This window comes from Hemibagrus wyckioides, linkage group LG15 (genome assembly GCF_019097595.1).
Source record: "Hemibagrus wyckioides isolate EC202008001 linkage group LG15, SWU_Hwy_1.0, whole genome shotgun sequence".
Classification (NCBI taxonomy): Eukaryota; Metazoa; Chordata; class Actinopteri; order Siluriformes; family Bagridae; genus Hemibagrus; species Hemibagrus wyckioides.
Window position 1 is genome coordinate 17,676,927 of NC_080724.1, and position 21,660 is coordinate 17,698,586.

General features: G+C 36.3%; 1 protein-coding gene across 1 annotated transcript; it reads right to left on the reverse strand.

The window, feature by feature from the left end:
• Nucleotides 1-785: 785 nt before the first annotated feature.
• On the reverse strand, nucleotides 786-20,830 carry b4galnt1a (beta-1,4-N-acetyl-galactosaminyl transferase 1a). Its single transcript, XM_058409901.1, has 11 exons — nucleotides 20,522-20,830; nucleotides 16,853-17,070; nucleotides 13,375-13,539; nucleotides 12,351-12,457; nucleotides 10,488-10,525; nucleotides 10,085-10,265; nucleotides 8,613-8,714; nucleotides 8,313-8,500; nucleotides 5,928-6,068; nucleotides 1,863-2,100; nucleotides 786-1,755 (listed from the first exon to the last, which is right to left on the reverse strand). The coding sequence occupies exons 1-11, from the start codon at nucleotides 20,525-20,527 to the stop codon at nucleotides 1,547-1,549; spliced, it is 1,593 nt and encodes a 530-aa protein (XP_058265884.1). The 5' UTR covers nucleotides 20,528-20,830; the 3' UTR covers nucleotides 786-1,546.
• Nucleotides 20,831-21,660: the final 830 nt, after the last annotated feature.

Below are 21,660 nucleotides of genomic sequence, written 5' to 3' on the forward strand. Positions count from 1 at the left end.
CTGCAGTGGTCAGTATCTATCAAAAGTGGTCCAAGGAAGGAACAGTGGTGAACCGGTGACAGGGTCATGGGCGGCCAAGGCTCATTGATGCGCGTGGGGAGTGAAGGCTGGCCCGTGTGATCTGATCCAACAGACAAGCTACTGTTGCTCAAATTGCTGAAGAAGTTAATGCTGGTTCTCATAGAAAGGTGTCAGAATACACAGTGCATGATGACTAGGGCATTTTTGGCAGCAAAAGGGGAACCAACACACTATTAAGCGGGTGGTCATAATGATATGCCTGATTGGTGTATATGAACTGTGTGAGTGTATGTATAGAATAAACTGTAAATTTTTCTATGGGGAAAAAAAAAGTCTTTTCGTTTTCGTTTCCTGTGCATGTGTGCAAATACATAATTCTATGTTTACCACAACAACATAAGTATACAATATAAGTATGTGTTAATCAGACCTATTTTTGTGGCTGTACAGTATCACCATATCACAAAATACACAAAAATGTATTTATAAAAAATGCATAGTGTAATGTATATAGTAGATGGTTATTATTATACAAAAATATAATAATAATAATAATAATAATAATAATAATAATAATAATAATAATAATAAGATAAGATAGATATAATATAGTAATAGATATTAATTAAATTTCATAATATATAAGAAGAAAATGCGATACGGGTATTTTTCCCTTCTTATCTCATTTCAAGTAGTTATCTTATTTCAATTAGACTATTATATAACCCAAGAAATATTCCTCATTAATGCAAAGCAGACAAATATTTAACAAAATATATTTTTTATATACGTTTCATATGTCAAAAGGCACATGAAGTATGTTGAAAAAAAATCAGAACAACAAAATATAAAACTCACACAAAAACAATTGCATTTTAAGGCAACACTACCACCTAGTGGTCATTATTCGTCATTACACTTCTCATTCATTCACGTTCAGGCGCTAGATCTGGAGCCAGTCCTAGTAGCATTGGGTGTAAGGCAGGGGAATTCACGCCGGATGTGACGACAGTCCACTAAATGACATGGTACAGAACCACACCTTATGGCAATTTAGCATAACAAAATCCACTTAGCTGCATGATTTTGAACAAAAAACAGAACCCTTTCAGTAGCACACAGAGAGAATGTGTGAAACACTGGACAGAGAGGAATCTAATCTAAAGATCCAACACAGTTTTCATATAAAGTGTATATAAAATATATATATACACTATATATGTTTATTTAAAAAAAAAAATCTTTGTCAGTCATTTTATATACATTTCCAGAGAAAATAGCTTGCAACAAGTTAGAGGTTTTCTCCAAGTGCTTACATTTTTTCTTTTATTAACATACCACAGAAACATACAATCCCATACTGGCACATAAAAACTGAAATCTGTAGCAATGTGTTTTTTCATTTGAGGATATGAAAATCATAGGTGAAGCAGCTTCATGTTCATGTTTCACCCTTAAATATGCACAGAATGTGATTTCCCGATGAAATTTAGCAAGGTAAACACAAAATTGTTATGGATCACAGTTAACCATTACTAGTTAGGCATTTGAAATGATTCTTGAAGTAAAAAAGTGCATTTTGGTTGCTTATGTTGATATAGCGGAACTTCGAATAGGCCTTGTCAGTTTCTGACTGTCCCCATGGCAACATTCCTTTTATCTTTGACGCATGGCTCACTACAACATCACTACAGGAACCCACTTGAAGAACACCGAGGCCATCAACAAAAAACTCTAGAGTGGGAGAAGAACGTAAATGTCAAACCTTTCAAGTCACTTAAGAGCATCGGATACTGTAGAACTGTAGATAATAATCAGGTTATTTAATTTGACATGCTTACCTAGATGGGCAACCCGTGCCAGACGAGGGTCAAAGCCCACTTGCTGGACCTTGTCGGTACGCGCCATGAAGAAGTTAATAACAGCATCTGTGACCACACAATTAGGAAAGCCTTTGAGAGCATGATAGAAGCCCCTCCTCATATGTAAGCAGTCTCCATCTTCTCCACCTTTTTCTGTTGAGATGATATGGCAGTAGGTGGCGGTGTATCCGGTCACCTCCCTGACTGCCCCGCCTACCTGGGTGCATGCAAACAGAAAGACAGAACACAATTACACCACAGTGCATGAAGGTCATGTTCAAGCAGACAAACATGACGTCTTGCTGTAGGGTTTCTTGTTGGTAGCAGTTTATTATTTTTTTTGGAAGAGAAGAAGAAGAAGAAGAAGAAGAAGAGTCACATACATTACAGTGAATTATCCCATATCCCAACTTTGGAGGCTGGGGTCAGATTATATATATTTCATTGTTGTGCACTGTCGGAACCCAGAGCCCCTCTCCGGGTGGACACTTCAGGGTGGTCCTGGAGCCTTTTTCAATTACCACTAGAAGTCTTACAGTTCAGATCAAAAAAATTGCAGGAAAACCAAAGACATAAAGACCTCCTCCAGGCTTGGATGAGAAAAAGCAACCGGTTTTATTTAGAAAAATATCACCGGAAATGTCACTCAAATACACAGATTCATGAATCGATGCGGTCAAGTACGCCCCCCTTCACAAATCCCCCAGTATATATACCTTCTAGCACAGCTACCTAAACTTGCTGGGGTCAATTTTTTCTATGGATTGTTTTGACGTTCACTAATTTTTCCCCCTAATAAACAACCCCACCTTTCTGTGGCCTTCATACAGCCTATGGGTCACAAGTTTTAATTTAACACGTATTAGTTGTTGATCTGTCTGGACTTCAGAACTAATTTTTCTAAATCTTCTCCATTACTTCAAGCCCTTTAAGGTCCGTATTTTTCCATTACATTTATTCGGTGTTTTACATTAACATCAGCAATAATATTTTACTTTGCTCACTTCTCCTGGTGCTTCTCCAACATGTTTTTTGGTCTCAGTGGAACCAGCTCTATGATGCCCTTGTTTACGCCAAAGCCAGACCACAGAGCACAGACGCCAGAAATTTCAAGAAATAATTCTAACTAACCCACTAACGATGACTCTTCTCATCTCTATTTTTGTGGTTTTATATATTTTTCTACCTTTTTTCCCCCTGGTTCCTTACATGGTTTTACATCTAACAACGTATTCAGATTCTATGCCTATTTTTTTGTGCTAATTTCATCTATTTGCTATACGTTTAGCTGTTGACTAATGATTATGAAAGGTGATTAATACTGAAAGGATTATTAGATAATCAGTAGATTAGGTACGATAACTGGATAGGCAACATTGTTTATGACAATGCAGGTAGGTAATGATTAAAGTAAACTTAGTTATATTACCATAAAATCATCATTGGATTAAGCATAACTGAGTGAGTTTAATGGTTAAACAATTTATCTCGATTTACCTAACATAGTGTCTCTTTGGTTTTTTAATGATTAAAACTGAATCAGATCTGTCTTAAAGATTAAGGGAAAGTAATCAAATTTCTTTGCAGATTAGATAATGATAATAATAAGATAATGATTAGATGTCTGAAAAGTATAAGTTTTCAAGAATTTTCCCACAGCACCAATATACCAAGGCAAATTCCTTGTATGTGTAAAACCTACAGTACTTGGCAATAAAGCTGATTCTGATTCTCTGGAAAATGACAGAATTTAAACTTCATTGTAATTAAATTAACATTAGAATTATTTGCTCTATAATAGGACATTCTTTAAGCCGCAATTTTTCAGTCACAAGCGTTTGTAAAAATGGCCCTATCTAGCCAACGATGACAACACTAGCAGCTGAAATCTCATGAATAGAATTCAATTATTGGCTATTATTTCGTATACAATAATATATCAAGACTTTGAGATGCATTAAATCACAAAGGCACTTAATCGCTGCTGTCCAAGTCAGAAATTGCAGCATTATATAAAGATCTCTGGGAACCAAAATACAGAAAGCACTGTATGAACTAGTAGGGGAGAGCGGGGACGGTTGTAACATGGGGCAGTTGCAACAAGGCTTATTTCTCCAATCGGGAATGAGCAAGAGTGACAATACTCATACTGCACATGCTCAGTGAGCCCCTCCCCCCATCCGCAAGAAATCAGCCATGTGTGACCATTCCTTCTAGAAAAAGCAAAATTCAAGGTAAAAAAGTATTTTTTTTAATGCTCAGAATTGTTCTCATACTGTCTAAACTGTTTTTGTGAAGCATTATTCATTCATATTATTTAAATCAGTGTTTTCACCGATTTAACAAGGTGTTGCAACCGTCCCAGCTTGCTGTTGCAACAAATTTCATGCAAAAGATGTGTGGAACATGGATGAAACAGGGGTTACAACTGTCCAAAACCCAGAAAATATTGTTGCCAGGCGAAGGCGGTAGACAGTCTGGGTCATCCACATCAGCAGAAAGAGGGACACTTGTGACCCTTGCTTGTGCAGTCAGTGCACTGGGGAATATGATCCCACCTCACTTTGTATTCCCTCGTGTCCATTTCAAAGAACACTTTATCCGTGATGGCCCACCGGGGTGGATGCTGGAAGAAGACTTTATCGTGTTTCTGAAGCATTTCCAACACCACACTAAGTCCTCAGTGGATGCTAAAGTCCTGCTTATACTGGACAACCACTCATCCCATTTGTCTCTGACAGGAATAAATTACTGTAGAGACAATGGAATTGTCTTGCTTTCCTTTCCACCTCACTGCTCTCACAAACTACAGCCACTGGATCGTACTGCTTATGGTCCTCTAAAATGAGCTGTGAACTCCTTCTGTGACTCATGGATGAAGAGCCACCCAGGGCTGACAATGTCAATTTATGACATTCCTGGGATTGTTAGGTTGGCCCTCCCTTTGGCAGCAACATCAGCAAATGTGCAGTCAGGTTTTAGGTGCACTGGCATTTGGCCATTTAATCGGGAGGTCTTCCAAGATGTTGACTTTGCACCATCTTTGGTGACAGACCATCCTCCTCCACCCACTGCAGCTCCACCAGTTCCATCTGCCCTGCCTACACCTCCTGCAGATCCTGTCTCCAGCTGCTGTTGCTCAACCACTGCCATCTGTGCTGCCCGCACCTGCTGGAACTGCCCAAGAGACACCTTCCCGTATCGAATTCTCACCTGAGACCCTATGACCTCACCCTACGACCTCTGTTATTTTATTACTCTTTGTCTTTATCAGTTTAACCAATTTAACCCCGTCTGTTCACAAATAAAATAACGAAATTGCAGTATGATATTATATAATGTATTTTTTAATTACATTTTAATGAATGTTGCAACTGTCCCTGTGGACTTTTGCAACTGTCCCCTGTTAGGGGGTCAGTTGCAACATTTCACTTTGTCCATTAAAGTTTACGTTGTTCATATATTATTACACATACGGATGTTACAACAATGTGGGTGAGTATCTGACAGATTTAAGTGTAATATATTAGAATTTTGGCTTTCTACTAAAAAAGGTCACTGAGAAACTGAAGAAAATACAAAAAGTGTTTCAACCGTCGCTGCTCTCCCCTACTGCTTGGATGTGAATGCAGCATGTAAATGTAAATGTCCTTTAATGTTTTTTTTTTTTTTTTTGACATTGGACATGTGAAGGTGAATAGGAATTTTACTTTACAGACACTGCAACCAGCAACCAAGCCTGCAGCATTTATCAACCATTCTCATGAACACTGTAGTGACTAGATGATATTTTATTACTTGTATTACTTGGCAGCACAGTTACAGGATACATAACACCGCGCAGATATGTGACAAATGAGCTTCAGCTGAAAGAAAGAACAGAAAAGCAAGAAACAGTGAGGAAGCTGAGGTTAAAGCTAAAGACTATTTTGGTTATGTAGAATGTAAGCAAATTGGCAAGACAGGAAAGGTTGGTTTAGAGCGAGGTCATCAGCATAGCCAAAAGAGTCAAAGGCAAAGCAAAAGTCAATGGGTTCCTCTTACCAGGTCTAAACTGGTGTTCTCCAACACATCCACCATTTTTTCCAACCTTGTGCTGGAGGTGAAGATGAAGTCATCATCCACCCACAGCACGTATTTAGTCGTAACCTGAGAGATAGCGAGATTACGGCCAGCAAACCATCCCTGTGGAAAAGTTGTGACAAAGGTTAATGTCGAGGCATATTTCTTCCCTTCACAAAAACTACACAGAAAGCTTGGTCAAAACTATTTAACCGTTTAATGTATGCTGTAATACTATTTATTTATTTATTTATTTATTTATTTTAAACAACTGATCCGAAATCTTAAAGGTTCAGAATGGAAGCAGTTAATGTTTCACTAACAGCAAAAAAAAAAAAAATGCCCCCAAGAGAAGACAAACATTAAAACAGAAAGATAAAGTCTACAAAAGCCTTGTAACTATGGGAACCATGCAAACCAGGAACTAGCACACCAGGCTAACTAGGAACTAGCATGAATAACCTAAAAAAGAAACATCCATTTAACTTATTAAACAAGCAATTTAATTACAAACATTGTTAGTAAAATCAATTCATTTTAAATGAATATACTTCGAGTGCTGCTGCAATGAGTTAGCATGTGGGCCTGGGGGCTATGCTAACCTACATTCTAGCAAGCTATTGTTGGATTTATTTTATACTTAAAATAGTAACAAATTAAAACCTAATAAAAAACACTTTACCATTCAGATGTTTCGATTTGTTTGTATTTGCCAGTGTTAACAGGGCACACCCTTACAAAAAAAATGCAGATTTCTGGTAAACAGTTTTGGTTAACCTCTGGCAATGTTGCCTCAGATTTGCCGCAAGTTCATGTTTTCATATGCAAATGAGGTTTGTAGCAAAAATGGCGAGGCAGCTAAATTCTTTTCAAAAGTTTTTGCTAGTATGTTCGCAGTTTCTTGTTTCGAAGTCAGAAGTGAGTCATGAAGTTTGATGTGTTGTATTTGGGGGCCATTGTTTTTGCCCTTTAAATTTTCTGCATCAGGTTCCTTAATTTGTTTCTTAGGGGGAACTTGCTGACATGGAGACGAATCTTATCCAGCTTTCCTTTTTTTTAAAAAAAATTTCATTTCTAATTCTTCTTGTTTGTCGTCTACTCCTTGAATTTCAGAAGATTTTCAGCTGTTGAATGTCTGAAGAAGTCTTTTTGCTTTTTTCCTCCATTTTTTTTTTTACAGCTTCGTTATGTTTATTCTCAAACCAGGGGATTTGTTTAGATTTTTAGATTGATGTTTTTGAGACTCATTTGCTATAGCTGACTGTTTCTGTATAACTCTGCATGTTGTGTGAGCTAGCCTCCAAAAAAGCAAGTTCTCTTGCACTTTACGTGGCTAAGCTTCTGTCCTAGCTCTGTGGTGTTGTTTTTGTGTTGAACTTGTTGTATGTTTATGTAGCACCAGGTCCTGGAGAAACGTTGTTTCATTTCACTATGTACTGCGTCAGCTATATGTGGTTGAAATGACAATAAAGCTTCTTGAATCTTGAATCTTTTGCAATCTTTCAATTTTTCTTCTTTCTCTTTCCCTGCAATAGTTATGATGATTGGGAAGTGTTCACTTCCACAAAGGTCATAATATACTTTATATAACAGGTCTATAGAGAGGTCTATAAACTGTTAGTTCGAGTACGTTCCATGTCCCAGATGAATGTAAGCATTTGATCCATTGTTTAAAATGCAAGTATGGATATCTATAAACTCTTCTTTCTTTCTGTATTAGAATGTTTACTGCCCCAAAGGAAATTATGGCTATTAAAATCTCCCATAAATATACAGGAAAAGGGGAGCTGAGTGATAAAATGATCTAGGTCTATATGTGTCAAATTTAGATCGGGAGGAATGTGGATGGAACATACTGTAATGCTGTTAATATTTATGTGACTAAGAATCACGTCATTTCTTATAATTAGGGCTGTACCACCAAAAGCTTGCTTGTTATTGGGGCAAAGGTTTTATGTCCTTCTTTCTGACCTTTGCATCTTGTAGTGTATGTATAGTTACACAGTACTTGTAGTGTATGTATAGTTACTGGCATCGTTATTGACTCGGCAATTAATTAAAGTGTGTGTTTGTGTGTGTATATGTGTGTGTTTCCCCCCTATTTATCCTATATTTGTTAAGACAGATTATGATGTTTAGAATTAAGTATGAATGTGCTTGTAAAGTGACTTTGTAATGTGACACTATTCAAACAGTTTTTTAATATCAGGTCTCTAATTTATTTGCATGTGTTCTCTCTCTCTCTCTCTCTCTCTCTCTCTATTCAAAACACTGCTGAACCATGTTTACTTGTATGATAATCGTATTTTTGTAGTATTTTTTACATTTTAAATTAGTATCTCCTACTATAGAACAGTAAAACTTTACCTTTTTGAAAGGCATGGTGTAATACTCTATATAAGGGCCAGTCACAGGTTTAGGATGCTCGCTGTCATCAGCTATAATTATCGTGATCGTTGGATAGAACTGTCGAATGCTGTCAATCAAATCCTGAAGCTTGTCATAACGCAGAAATGTTTTTGTAGCAATGGTGACCAGTGTGGATATGTTGTATTCTAAAAGAAGAGAAGGAAAGGAAAAACTAATGAAGAAAATATATTATCCATTTCGATAATGTTTCACTGTAAAGTATGTGCATCATGACATGTCAGGACCTGTGTGAATTACCTCCTTTAGGTCCAACAGGTCCAGGATCATAGAGTTTAGGAATGTTTTTATGTCGGATTTTAATGGTGAAGGATGCTTGGTATCCGTCAGTCCCGAATTGCACTGGTTTATAAAGAAATTGGGTTAATGAGACAAAATTACAGAGCCACGAAAAAAAATACATTGTTTCATAGGATGAATTATTGCATTAAATCAATTAATAATTAAAAACATAATAATTAATAAAAATAAATAAATAGATAGATAGATAGATAGATAGATAGATAGATAGATAGATAGATAGATAGATAGATAGATACAAAAAAAAAATCAACATAAATACACCAGAAATTATCCACTAAAAATAATCTCTTGCAAAATACATTTCTACCCTTTCTTCAGACAGGTGAGTCAGTCATAGTCTTTTTTTTTTGACCCAAGACCATTTATTTTCAGAGCTGGTGACTTCCACCAACATGAGCAATATTAACCGTTGGAAACCAGATGTTCATTCCTCCAGCAAAAGTTTCACTTCATGCAAATATGGAGCAACTTCATGCAGTGACTAACAATGGGAATGAAGGCAGCAGAGTGAACAGGATCCATGGCAAGGAGCACACACACAGAATACGATGTATATACACAGTGGTGAATTTTATATTCAAACAGCAAGAAAATTGATTTTTAATGCCAGTTGTGCCACTCACTGATTACTAATATTGTATTGTGCCACCCGCTGTTATTACTATGGCAACCAGTAGTAGGAACACCTACTGGCCACTGCATAGTACAGCGACTGGTGACTTGAAGCGATAAATCTTGGCATTTCGAGACTGGACTACTGGCAGATCTAGCTCTGAATGCAATTCACCCACTGCGAATAAGCCGAAATGCAGCTGAGCGACTTGTTTTTATCCTGCCTTAATTCTTCCACACCACCCCACTGCTGCGTTTCCTCCACTGGCAACCGGTAGCTGCATCAGATTCAAAACACTGATGCTTGCCTATAAAGCCAAGAATGCACCAACACCTCTAACCTCTAAGATCTTATTGCTCCTCACACTGCACCACACTCCCTCATATCTACTAGCACTGCTTGGCTGATTCCACTATCTCTCTGGATAAGAGGTAGGTATACATTTAAACTCTATTCTTGCACCAAGATGGTGGAACTTCCCATAGATGTAAAGTCACTGACTGTCTTCAAACACCAGTTACCACTTCTTGAAGCACTTCAACAAGCTCTTATTTTCCCTGTATTGTTGTATTTTTTGTGTAGATTTAAACAAAAATCCCCCAACACAGTTGTTAGGCTGATGGTATCGTAAGTCTGTGACCTTTTGAACCAGTGTTAATGTGTTCATTGATAAAGACTCCAAAGCACACTTGTACGTTGCTGTGGAAAAGAGCGTCTGCCAAATGCCATAAATGTAAATGTCAATGTAAATCCACTGTATGTACGAATGTAGCGTGAGTCAAGCATTGCAACTCACCTATGTCTGCAGTATTTGGATGAAAAATTGTATTTGTATAAGTGATGAACTCCAGCTGCCTGTTAAGTGCAGGTAAAAGTGGGCTGGAGAGAATCATCTGCATTTTTCCTTCCCCGCTTATGTTGACCTCATCCACCATGGCTGCTACGTCAAACGTGCCCATGCTGGCAGTTAAATTAACCTGCAGCAGACAGGGGAGAATGTTTGGGTCAACGTTATTGCAGAAAATGTTGATAAAAGATGATCAGTACAAGGAAATGCTTTGCCAGTAGGATTAAATCTTGTGCATAAAATTTATTAGGTTACTGATTATAATCATGTTTAAAGACAGAAAGGCCTAATCCAAATTTACCAAACACATAACAATTGCGAACAGTATTGAAAGAAGAACTGGAAAACTTACTCTATAAACTCTCTTTGACTTAACTTTCAGAGCCAAGCCTTAGAACAAGACAAAAACAATTCAGAAAATTCAGAAGCCAAACAAAAACGGACACACAACACATTTATCTAGCAGCTATAAATAAATAAATAAATAAATAAATAAAAAAAATGAGAAACACTTTCACACCACTGATTTATCCCTTTCCTATACAAGAAATCAAGTATTAACACAACCATTTTGGTTTGCATTATGAGCAGACATTTTGTCTTGCCATCAGTTCTTCAGTATACTGGCATACACACAGGACAGACAGACAGACAGATCTGCATCACCACAAGTTTTTGCAATGTAATAAGATTTAAAACAGGGTTGAGTGAGGTGACACCACAAATTGGAGTTATTCTTAGTTCCTCTATCCATCCCAAAAGGTTATTTTCCAAGAAAAAAAAAAAAAAACGTCCACATTTTCTGTTCCTCTAATACAACATTAGTTTTGCAACTGCTCCAGTTATGAATTTCTCAACATACACTTGCTAACTATTGACAGGACAGATGACTGCTTTAAGGAAGAGTCAGTTAAACTGCAAAATGAAATGTAAATGTGTTTATATTATGCATCAGATATCTTTCTGCATAACGGCACCGTTCATTCGATCAAAACTGTTGCGCAGCCTGATTGAAAATCTCCAGTGAAGCTCACAGAAGTTCTGCTGTTAGAACTGCACTGACCCATTGACCTCGTTGTGATCAACTGGAAGAAGCTATTAGTCCCTGATTAATGGGAGTAAAGATTAACAGGCATTAGACTACAGGAGTTTGTAAGCAGGAGGGGTTGGTTTTACAGCAGGAAAAAAAAAAAATTTCTTAAGTTAAGTTGTCTTTATTTGTCACATATACATTACAGCACAGTGAAATTCTGTCTTCCCATATCCCATCCTTGGGGGTTGGGGTCAGAGCACAGGGGCTTGAACCCTGATCTTCCGGTCAACGACCCAGAACCTTAACCACTTGAGCCACCACTGCCCCTTGGACACGGCTTCTCCATATGATGATGAGAAGATCTCTCAACCTCAGAAAATCACTGTAACTGTAATAAACATGACTAATACTTAAACTTAAACACATCAGAGCCAGTCAGACTGAGATGCAGTGGCTGTCTGTAGTCTAATCTATAAACGTTTTTACACAACCTGTGTTGCTTGTTATTTTAATCATTGATTGGTAAATATTTTTAAATAAAATGTAATTATAAATTTATGTTTGATTATTGGTATTTGTTTGATGTGTGTTTATTTGTAGGTTTAGGTTCTTTTAGACTTATTTGTAGGATAGGTTATTTTAGACTTATGAGGCGATACTGAATATTTATCAGGAAACTAGACCAAAACCGAACATACACAGATGTGTCATTTATATAAATTACTTCACTGTGCCTTGCCTCTATTTTTAAAAACCACCAGGTTCCTCTTAGCTGTGTTCTATAAGCCATCACACATTCCCCACATATCTTGCTTTCATGAGAATATATTTTCTTTGTTTCTTTGTAAAATAGCATTTTGTTCATTTAATTATTATTGGCTGCAGATTAATATGGATCATCTGCCATACAAGTCTGTGAGGTAACGGTGTTGATTTAGAATGAGTGCATTAACATAAAGGTTGGATTGAAATTACAGCCAGCACTATCATCAACACCTTATAATATAAGGTAAAATCAAATCTGAGAATTCAGCAGTGCTGAGCTATGAAAAGCAATGAATAATATCATGGTAAAAATTAAAGTTAAATTGTACACATTTAACCTAGTCTTAAGGATACATTTCTATACAATCAACATTAATTATCTATTCAGATATATATTGTTTTAATAGAAGCTCTCACCAGGAATTAAAGTAGATTTTTTAGGCTGGACTTCTACCCCCTGGGTGGGGTACTGAAGAGGGATGTTTGCCTCGGCGATGATGAGAAGATTTACTGCCGTGTGTGATCTGCAAGTCCAAAAAGCCAGCAAAAGTGAAATTTAAAAGCATATTGTTCATTATGTGAAAACACATCCATCCATTCATCCATCCATCCATCCATCCATGTCACTGCTTTATTCTTATCAGACTGGTTATGAAGCCTATTTTGGAAACACTGGGCAGGAAGCATGGACAAATCAAATTACATTTTACATGCTTAATAAAAGTACATTTTCATATGTAGTAAGAGCAGTCATGTGTAAAGAATGTAGCAGGAAATTCTGCAAAAAATAAGCAGCAACTGAGCTGTTTAGTGACAACTGTACAACGTGCATGTTTTATTGGAGTTTTTTAAAGTTAAAAAAAACTAATTGATTGACTATAATAAGCTAAAATGAAAGCTGTTCATGTAGTTATGTGTCATTTTAAGCCAGATAAACACACAGGTGTTTACACATATGCATGTGTGGTAGTGTGTGTGTGGGGGGAATTTCCTTCTACGTATAACACCTTTATGATGAAAACCTGTAGAATTGTTCTAAACATGCCCAGGATCTAGAAATCACATTAAGTAGATGAGGAACCAGTTGAAGAAACATCTGTAGGTTATGAATAATAGATATAAAGACATAGTTTTCATGGTATATGTATATTTATTTATAAATAAAATAAATGCACATTCAATCAATAAATTGTGTAAATTGTGCCTGATTTTAGACAGTATTTTATTGGAATTGTAAATACTAAGAAGTAATAAAAATTATTTAAAGTGGTTACGATGCATGTAAAAGAGAAATATCTTTCAGTTCCGGAAAACATTGTGGCTGCATGCAATACAAGAGGTCACCAAGCTTTCCACCCAGTAGAAAAATCTCACAGTGAGTCCCTGGTATAGTAAGGGGTGGGGGGATGGTCAGAACAAATTTAGCTATTAATCACCTCACCTCGACACATAGTTGTTGTACTCATGCCTTCGGCGCTTTTTTATTTCCTCCAGCTCTTTAGCACTGAATGCAGGCCGCAGCTCCTCAGCACCAACCCGAGGAAAGAAAAGATTTCCAAATGGCACATTAAGATGCCACGCGTCTCCTTGGCAAACACATTCATTTCTGCAGTGTGACATGAAATATATATTTTAAGTGCTGGTAGAAGAGAGAAAGGCAACTTAAGTGACACTGCCATAAGAGATGACATGTTAGAGGAGTTAAAACACAGCTTTCTCAGTAGCCATTTTCTTAATTCACTTTAAATTATGTGTCTTTTTGTTTCAAAAACACAAATCACAAGGTTCTCTTTGCAACATCATGCTGAAAGTCTACAGGGTTGCAGTGTAATAAGACAGGACAGAAGTGCAAATTTAACTAACAAAACAGATTAACTGAAGCATTCATGTTTCCTCTGTCAGCACTGGAATCTGCAAGCCAGACAATGATTTCTAATCGTCAATGATTAGACATTAGAAAATGATATAAGGAAGGAGAGAATTCTTGAGAGGAACCAGACTCTAAAAGGAACACACCCATATGTGCGTGAAACTGACAAATGTTTCGTTCCTATAGCTGTACACTATTTAGTTAAGAGCAACTGTGTAACCAGGATATTTAGGGCGACGTTTCAGTTCAAGTATGAGCTTCAGTGTGATTTCTGTTTTCGGTATTGTTTTAGAATGCCCACCAACAGTAGCTATCTGCCCAATATGACTAAAATAAAATAGGTTCTTACAATAAAATCTTCTGGCATCATTCATCAGATGCGTAACCTTCAGAACATTCTTCTGCACTGCCATAAAATCATTAATAATTGTCTCTATAGTTAAGAAGGCCATGACTTGACTCTCATGACTTGGTGATCAAGAAATGGGATCACTGCCTCCATGTGGGTTGACATTTTTAATTTAGAAAAATATTAATTAAAAAAAATAAAAAACGTTTAATAATGGAAACGATAAATAATCTAATCATATTTATTCATATGCTGATTAAAATTTACACATCACATTAATGATCAAGATTAATCAGGAGACTGAAAATGAGTAAATAATATTACTATCTGTTATATGATACATGTTATATGTTATATGATGTCTTTTTTGGTACATGGTCAATTCTACATCTTTGTCCAACATGAGTGGGGTGTGAACACGGTTATTTATACATAAACTACTCTAAATAAATTTGTCATTTAATAAAGAATGGATAATTAATGGTAGACTCATAGAAGAGACTTTGCAGTTTTTTGCACTAAATGGAGAGAGAGAAAGAAAGAAAGAAAGAAAGAAAGAAAGAAAGAAAGAAAGAAAGAAAGAAAGGTTTATTGTCATGCTAGCCATATAATAGCATTCAAAAAATAGTGTTCTCCAAGGTCTTGGTGCAATATTACTAGAAATGCAAAAATGTAATGCAAACTTTGAGGGAGACAAAATGGCAGTGCACAAGAGACATGACAGTACAACAGTAAATACAACACCACGGCATAGTGTGTGGTGAGAAGAATCACACACAGCAGCATATGTCCTCTATTTATATTATCATGGGCACTTTCCAATACAGTCACTACAAAAAAGCTGTAAGGAAAAAAAATAAATAATCAGCAGCGCACCACAGTGTTAAGACCAAGCACATGTTAATTATTTATTGAGAGTGGAAATAGTGAGAGCAGAAAAATCTCATCAGCGAGTCAAAAGACGAGATGAATAACACAAAAATCATGCAAATCCTACTCTAAACTCCTGGCTCATAACTCACCACAGTTAAATTTTCTGTGCTTCCCTAGCCTGCATGGATAAACCAGACACATGCACTGATTACATAACTACCACACTGGCTTAGTACAATGCCAAAGATGACAAAAAAAACAATTCAGCTAATTAAAAAAAAATGATATTAAATATGGTAGCATCAACCACTATTACAATAGTGTTTTAAAAGATGTATTTTCTCAATTTTCATGACTTTTGATTTTATAAAGTTAAGTTGAAGATTTATTAAATACTGATCTTTTGCTGTTGAACATCACAAAATGGCCTCCGTGCATGGAAGCATTTAGAAGTATGCCAAGCATTCAGTATTTTATCTTCACTGTTAATCTCATTCACTGAATCAGGGCTACATGCTAAGACTTTCATCTGTAAAACAAAATGACCACATTCTATTAGGCATGTTCCGATTTTTGTACGGTTTGTAGGAAACACAAAAGGGGATTGCTTAATAACAGACATTATTTTGAAACAAAGTTCCCCGTTAGTACATTTTTATATGTAGTAAGAGCAGTCATGTGTGAAGAAAGTAGCAGGAAACTCAGTAAGCAGCAACTGAGCTGTTTAGTGACAATTTTTTTTCACAACTTTACAACGTGCCCAGGTTTTCTAAAAAATACTAAAAAGTAATAAAAATGATTTAAAGGGGTTAAGATGCATGTAAAATGGGAAATATCTTTCAGTTCAGGAAAACATTGTGGCTGGGTATAATACAAAAGGTCATCAAGCACAGGCTTTCTCCCCAGTAGAAAAATCTCATCAGTGAGTCAAAAGAAAGGAAAAGACGAGATGAATAACACAAAAATCATCCAAATCCATCTCTAAACTCTGGCTCATAACTCACCACAGTTACATTTTCTGTGGAAGCATTTAGAAGTACGTCAACATTCAGTGTTTTATCTCCGCTGTTAATCGCATTCAGCAAAACATTTGAATTGAAAGCAACCCATTATCATATTACTGAACAACATACAAGTGGGAAACTTTCTACTTGAAGCCTTTTAACCAGATATCTTTTACACTGAAGACGGAAGATTCCGTTTGCTATTTTATTATCAGTAGTAGTAAATCAGCTAACAACCTCAACTCTGTAAGCCTTGGAAACATAAGCATATTTTATGACAATATTTAATGTTGTTCATAAGAAGGTAAAATGTATAATGTCTAAAGTCTATGCTTTAACCATTTCATACAAATACAATAAATAAACCCTTAATTAAGATGTGTTGCTCTATCTATCTCTTATTCCTTACTATATATATATATATATAAAAATCAAGGCATCATAAATAATTTAGTTTATAAATATTTCAGGTTTGTGAATATTTCAAGAATACTCTCCTATTGACTAAATGATTGTTCATCAAGTGCCATAATAGAGTCCATAGAGTTAAAAAGGGCTTTTTGCAGTGACGACATAGAAGAACCACTTTTGGTTCCCCAAATGAGCTTTCATTAAATTTTTTTCTTTTTAAAAAAATAAAAATAAAAAAATAACCCCAATTTTCTTAGTGCCATGAAGAACATTTTTATATTCTAAAGAATCTTTTTCCACTACAAAGAACAATTTCTGCAATAGAATTGTTCCAGGCATGTTTAAAGCCTCTTCATAGAACCACACCCTTACAAAGAACCATTTAAAGACCTTTATTTTTAAGTGTACTCACTGTGCTGTAGTTTCTTTGAGGCGGTAAAGAACAGTGGTCTTGCTGTTCCTCAACTGTTCATTACGGTCAAGAAGCTTCTTTATGGTGGAGTTTAGTCTTCTTTGACCATCTGTCACAGTTGGAACACTTGGGGTCCAGATATGAATGAGAAAACCAACTAACAGTCCGAATATGACAAAAGTCATCAAAACCTTCACCCTCTGCACACGCATGTTGACCTGTAGATCACAGAAATGGTGGAGCGTAAGGATATGCACAGGATTTTTAGTTCATAGATTCAGCAAGCCTATTCCTATTGTGCTGTTTCAAAAAGGCAAGTGTCCAGTTAGCCACAACAGTGCTGTAGATCTTCAGTGTTAAGCCTTATCTTACTATCAGATAATACACACAACCAAGGGCATTTCTAGGATTTAAAAACATCCGGGGCTAATTAGGGAGCGGGGGTAAGCAAGAATAACACTTATTGCAAGAGCATTTTTATGTAATATTTTTTAATAATAAATGCAAATCAACACAAATAGTACACAACAGCAGGCACTACTATGTGGATTATTCTTCATTTCTTATTTTTTTGAGGATGGAATCATCAAAGAGTATCTCTTTGACTTCACTTGAGCAAAATGGTCAATTACCAAACTACTATCTATAGTGCGGAGAACTCCTTTTTCAAGTGACACAACAGCCAAATGATTAAGTCTGTTGTGGCCCATTGTTTGCCTAAGCCATGTATGTAGATGGCGCAATGCACTAAATAACCGCTCACAGCTGGAACTGCTGACAGGTATTGTAAGCGCTGCTTGAAGAACCAAGCTCAGGGTAGGAAACATGTCGGGATCAAGGAGTTTGTAAGCACTAGCCATGTCAGATATAACTCCCTCTTTTTTGCCAGGAACTGTTTCGCTACCACAATTTCCTCTTTACAAAGTTTGTAAATTGATGTAATTTTGTAATGTGTAGCAATGAGGTTTAGAGATTCCTCACTAAGAAAGCTAGTGGATTGCACGCTTGAATGCCCTTCATGAGCTTTTCCCCAACACCAGAAAATCCATTGCTCAGCTCACTTATCATGCAGTCAAGATATGGATACAAAAGATGATGTTTAAGTTGGTTGGAGCTATCACATGGAGCCCTAGTGCCCAAAGTGGAATCCACTGCGTAATCATCCATCTGTCTCTGCTTATGGCGGGGACCAGACAGGATCTCTGCGATGTTACTGGACTTGCAATTTACTTTTGTCTCCTCGTAGAGCTGTTCTGCTGTTTCTTCACTGCTCCGCATTAAGGTCAGTGTTTCAAGAACAGCATCTTTGTAAAGTGTTGCTTGGGCCAGGTCCACAGATTCTTTCTGCAGATACTTATGGAGCCCCTCTGTAGCAGATAGCAAACTCTTGAACATTACAAGCATGTACACACTGGAAAACCTGGACAGTTTTGACAGCAGCAAAATGGGTGCTATGGGTGTGCCAACTTTTTCCATGCATCTTAACAAAGCAGTCAGATTTTCAAGCACAACTTTGACTGAATTGAGCTGGCATTTCCATCTAGTTTTAGAGAGCTGGACAAATTCACTGTTCTCTAAACCTAATTGTTTCTGTGCGTCATGAAATGCTTGATGATTGACCACTGAAGTGCTAAAGAAGGAATAAACATTGCCTAATATCTCAAAAAAAAAAACTGTCTGCCTCTGGTACAGCCCTACAAGTGTGGCAAAGTACCAAATTCAGTTCAAGAGCATAACAGTACACGTAAACTGCCTCAGGGTGCTTCTCACGAAAACGAGCTTGAACTCTTCCAGTTTCACCTTTCATTACTGAAGCCCCATCATAGGTTTGAGCCACACAGAGGACATCACTCAAGCCTTTCGATTTTAGTACATGTTCAGTTGCATCAGTGATCGACTCTGCGTTGAAACTGTTGAGGCTGGACAGTTCATTGAAGTGCTCTTTTACTGAGCCTTTAGCTGTGACATAACGTACACATACAGCAAGCTGCTCAACATGACCATCCCTTGCTTTTTCGCCTCTTCAACTAAGGAGGCAGTTATCTCTGCTGCACAGCACTCAGTCATTTCCTTTTGTGAAGAAGGACAGAGAAAAGTAGCATTTGAGGGCGGTTTGTAGCTTTGATGGAAGGGATCAAATTGCTCCAGAAGCTTCATCAACTGATTTCCACTACAAATAGTGCTGGTTCCATATATATATATATATATATATATAAAATATAATATAATATATGATATATATGGAACCAGCATTTGTAGTGGAAATCAGGGAAAATTTTTGAGTATATATATATATATATATATATATATATATATATATATATATATATATATATATATATATATATATATATATAAAAACAGTACAAAACAATTTGACATTGAAGTAATAGTTGTGTTAAACTGTATTGCTTTCGTTTTTGGTCTGGTTTGACCAACAGTGTAATTGTGGAAAGGAAAAAAATTAATTTTATGTTTATGGTTTATAAAATATGTTATTTGCGCCTGAGTGTGTGTTTTGTTGGGATGGCTTCGAAAAAGCTAAACAGTTCCTTTCTTCGTGTTCTGCCAAAAAGAAAGAATAGCCGTTTGATTGGTTTTTTGAGACGCCATTGCCTTGATCTATCATCCACTGTCCTACACTGACCGTGTCTTCTGGCCGTTTTTTTTTTTTTTTTGCTTTCGCGTTCAAGGGCTGTAAGATTCCTCCTGGGCAAAATTCGGGATAAAACATTCGGGGCTATTCGAGCCCTAGCGACTTAATCTTACTATCACACACAACCTTACTATCTGTTAATACATACAACATAGCTTCATGTCAGCTTTACATGTGAATTTACACACATGACCTATTTGTATCATCGGGTGTTGGCAATTTACTGACCACAACAGTTTATATTTTAGATCAGAAACAGAGACTGCTCATTGTATTTTAGAACATTTAAACATTTCTTCTGGTCCGGTGAGAAGTGAATAAATCCTCCAGAAACTCCCAAAAGTCCCAAATACAATACAACAGGTTTTTCAGAAATGTATTGATAATGTGGGTGTTGAAGAGGTCTAAGAATCTCATGTAGCAAATATGATACTATTGGCATGGACTTCAAATTATGTATAAAAATTTATGCCAAGGATTTTATTATTACATTACATTTATTATATTATTATTATTATTTTTAAAAATGAAAGAAAAAATATTTTTATTAGTTTTTTTTTTACCTCTTTCAGTATTCAATTGCTTCTTAGCTATTTATTCGTTGCTCTAATAAAAATACTACCTTTCTTGCAGTTTTTTAATTGTTATTTTTATTTATATATATTTTTAAAAATTCAAGAAAGGTTCTTATTAATATGAAGTGTCTGTGAAAGCGGAGCTTGGCGTTAATGGACGCGCAACAACGCAGAGAAAAAACTCCACAAAAAAACAACTACTATTTCTTCTTAAAACTGAACTATATTTTAAAACGTTTCAGCAACAAACCAGGAGAAGGAACTGGGATACAGAAACGTGCCATTTATTTTACACGTGTTGGTTATTTTAGTAGACTAATACTGCGCATTTTTCTTTAAGTCAAGCGGAAATCAAACAAATAAACTAATTTAAAAAAAAAAAAAAGGCTAATAAAAACACAAACAACAACAACAACACAACCCAGAATCTTCTCTTACCTTCATATTTATATTCGTTTAATTCCGACTTTTATTCCCCGGCATCATCCGCGGCACCACCGCCTTGCTGTGAGTTATGAGTAGTGCGCGCTTCTGCTGTTAAGGTTGTCATATCTGCAGTCACACAACTGCATTGAATGGCTGCGTCTTTTTGTCTACACTTATCTACACTCAAGTTGTAGCCAAGTCTCCAGGTTGAACCACTTTTGTCAATTCATTTTATTTTAGGCAAATGTTTTTCCCCCTTTTCTTTCTGTCTTTCTTTCTTGCTTTCTTCTGGAAGCGGTTTGGAGGTTTGCATGCTTTTTTGCATTTAAGTCAAACAAGCAGGATAAAACAAACAGTAAACATATTGACCTATTACACATGCATGTGTGTGTTTTTTCTTTTTGGGTGGGGTTATAAGTAAAATCTAAGCTTATTGACTTACCAAGTGTTCTACGAATCATAATTCACGTGACATTAGAAGCCATGCAATGTTTCATACACTGTTCTGTATAGTTATGAGATGTTCCCTTTAGAGGTTGTGATGTTACCGTAAAAGAAATGAGCTTTGTAAATACATTCGTGGTGTCTCTCGGCACAATACCTGTAGCCTACCCCACTGGGCACATTGTTAGTAACATGATAAGCTTAGAAGAGTAGAGTTTATCTATTTTTGGGGGCTGCAAGATATTTGATATGAGTTTTTCGGTTGTATCTCAAAGTGAAGGTTTGATGTTTTGGCTGTTACAGAAAGGGCATTAAAAAGCAAATTGAACACAACTCACTAGTGGGCCTATAGATGTGGAATGTTTTGCATGCCCTTCATCTGTGTGATTTCAACAAACCCCTCCACATCCTTTTTTCTTTTCAATGACTACAGGCTATAAGATGTTTAATTATATCAGTGTTATCTAGAAAGAAGTGCTTAAGTATGATTTTTAGCAGGGCGTGTTTATTTTATGCTGAAGTTAACAACCTACTATTTAATGCAGAAGTCTGTTCACCTGATCAGAGTTCAGTTTTCTGATCGCTTTTCTTACTTCCCCAAAGAAAATGTGTGGAAAAATTCAAACCCATGCACGTCTGTACCACGTGACTGGGACAATGAGAAACTATTAAGGTTTTTTTTTAATTAATATTAAATCTAGTAATAT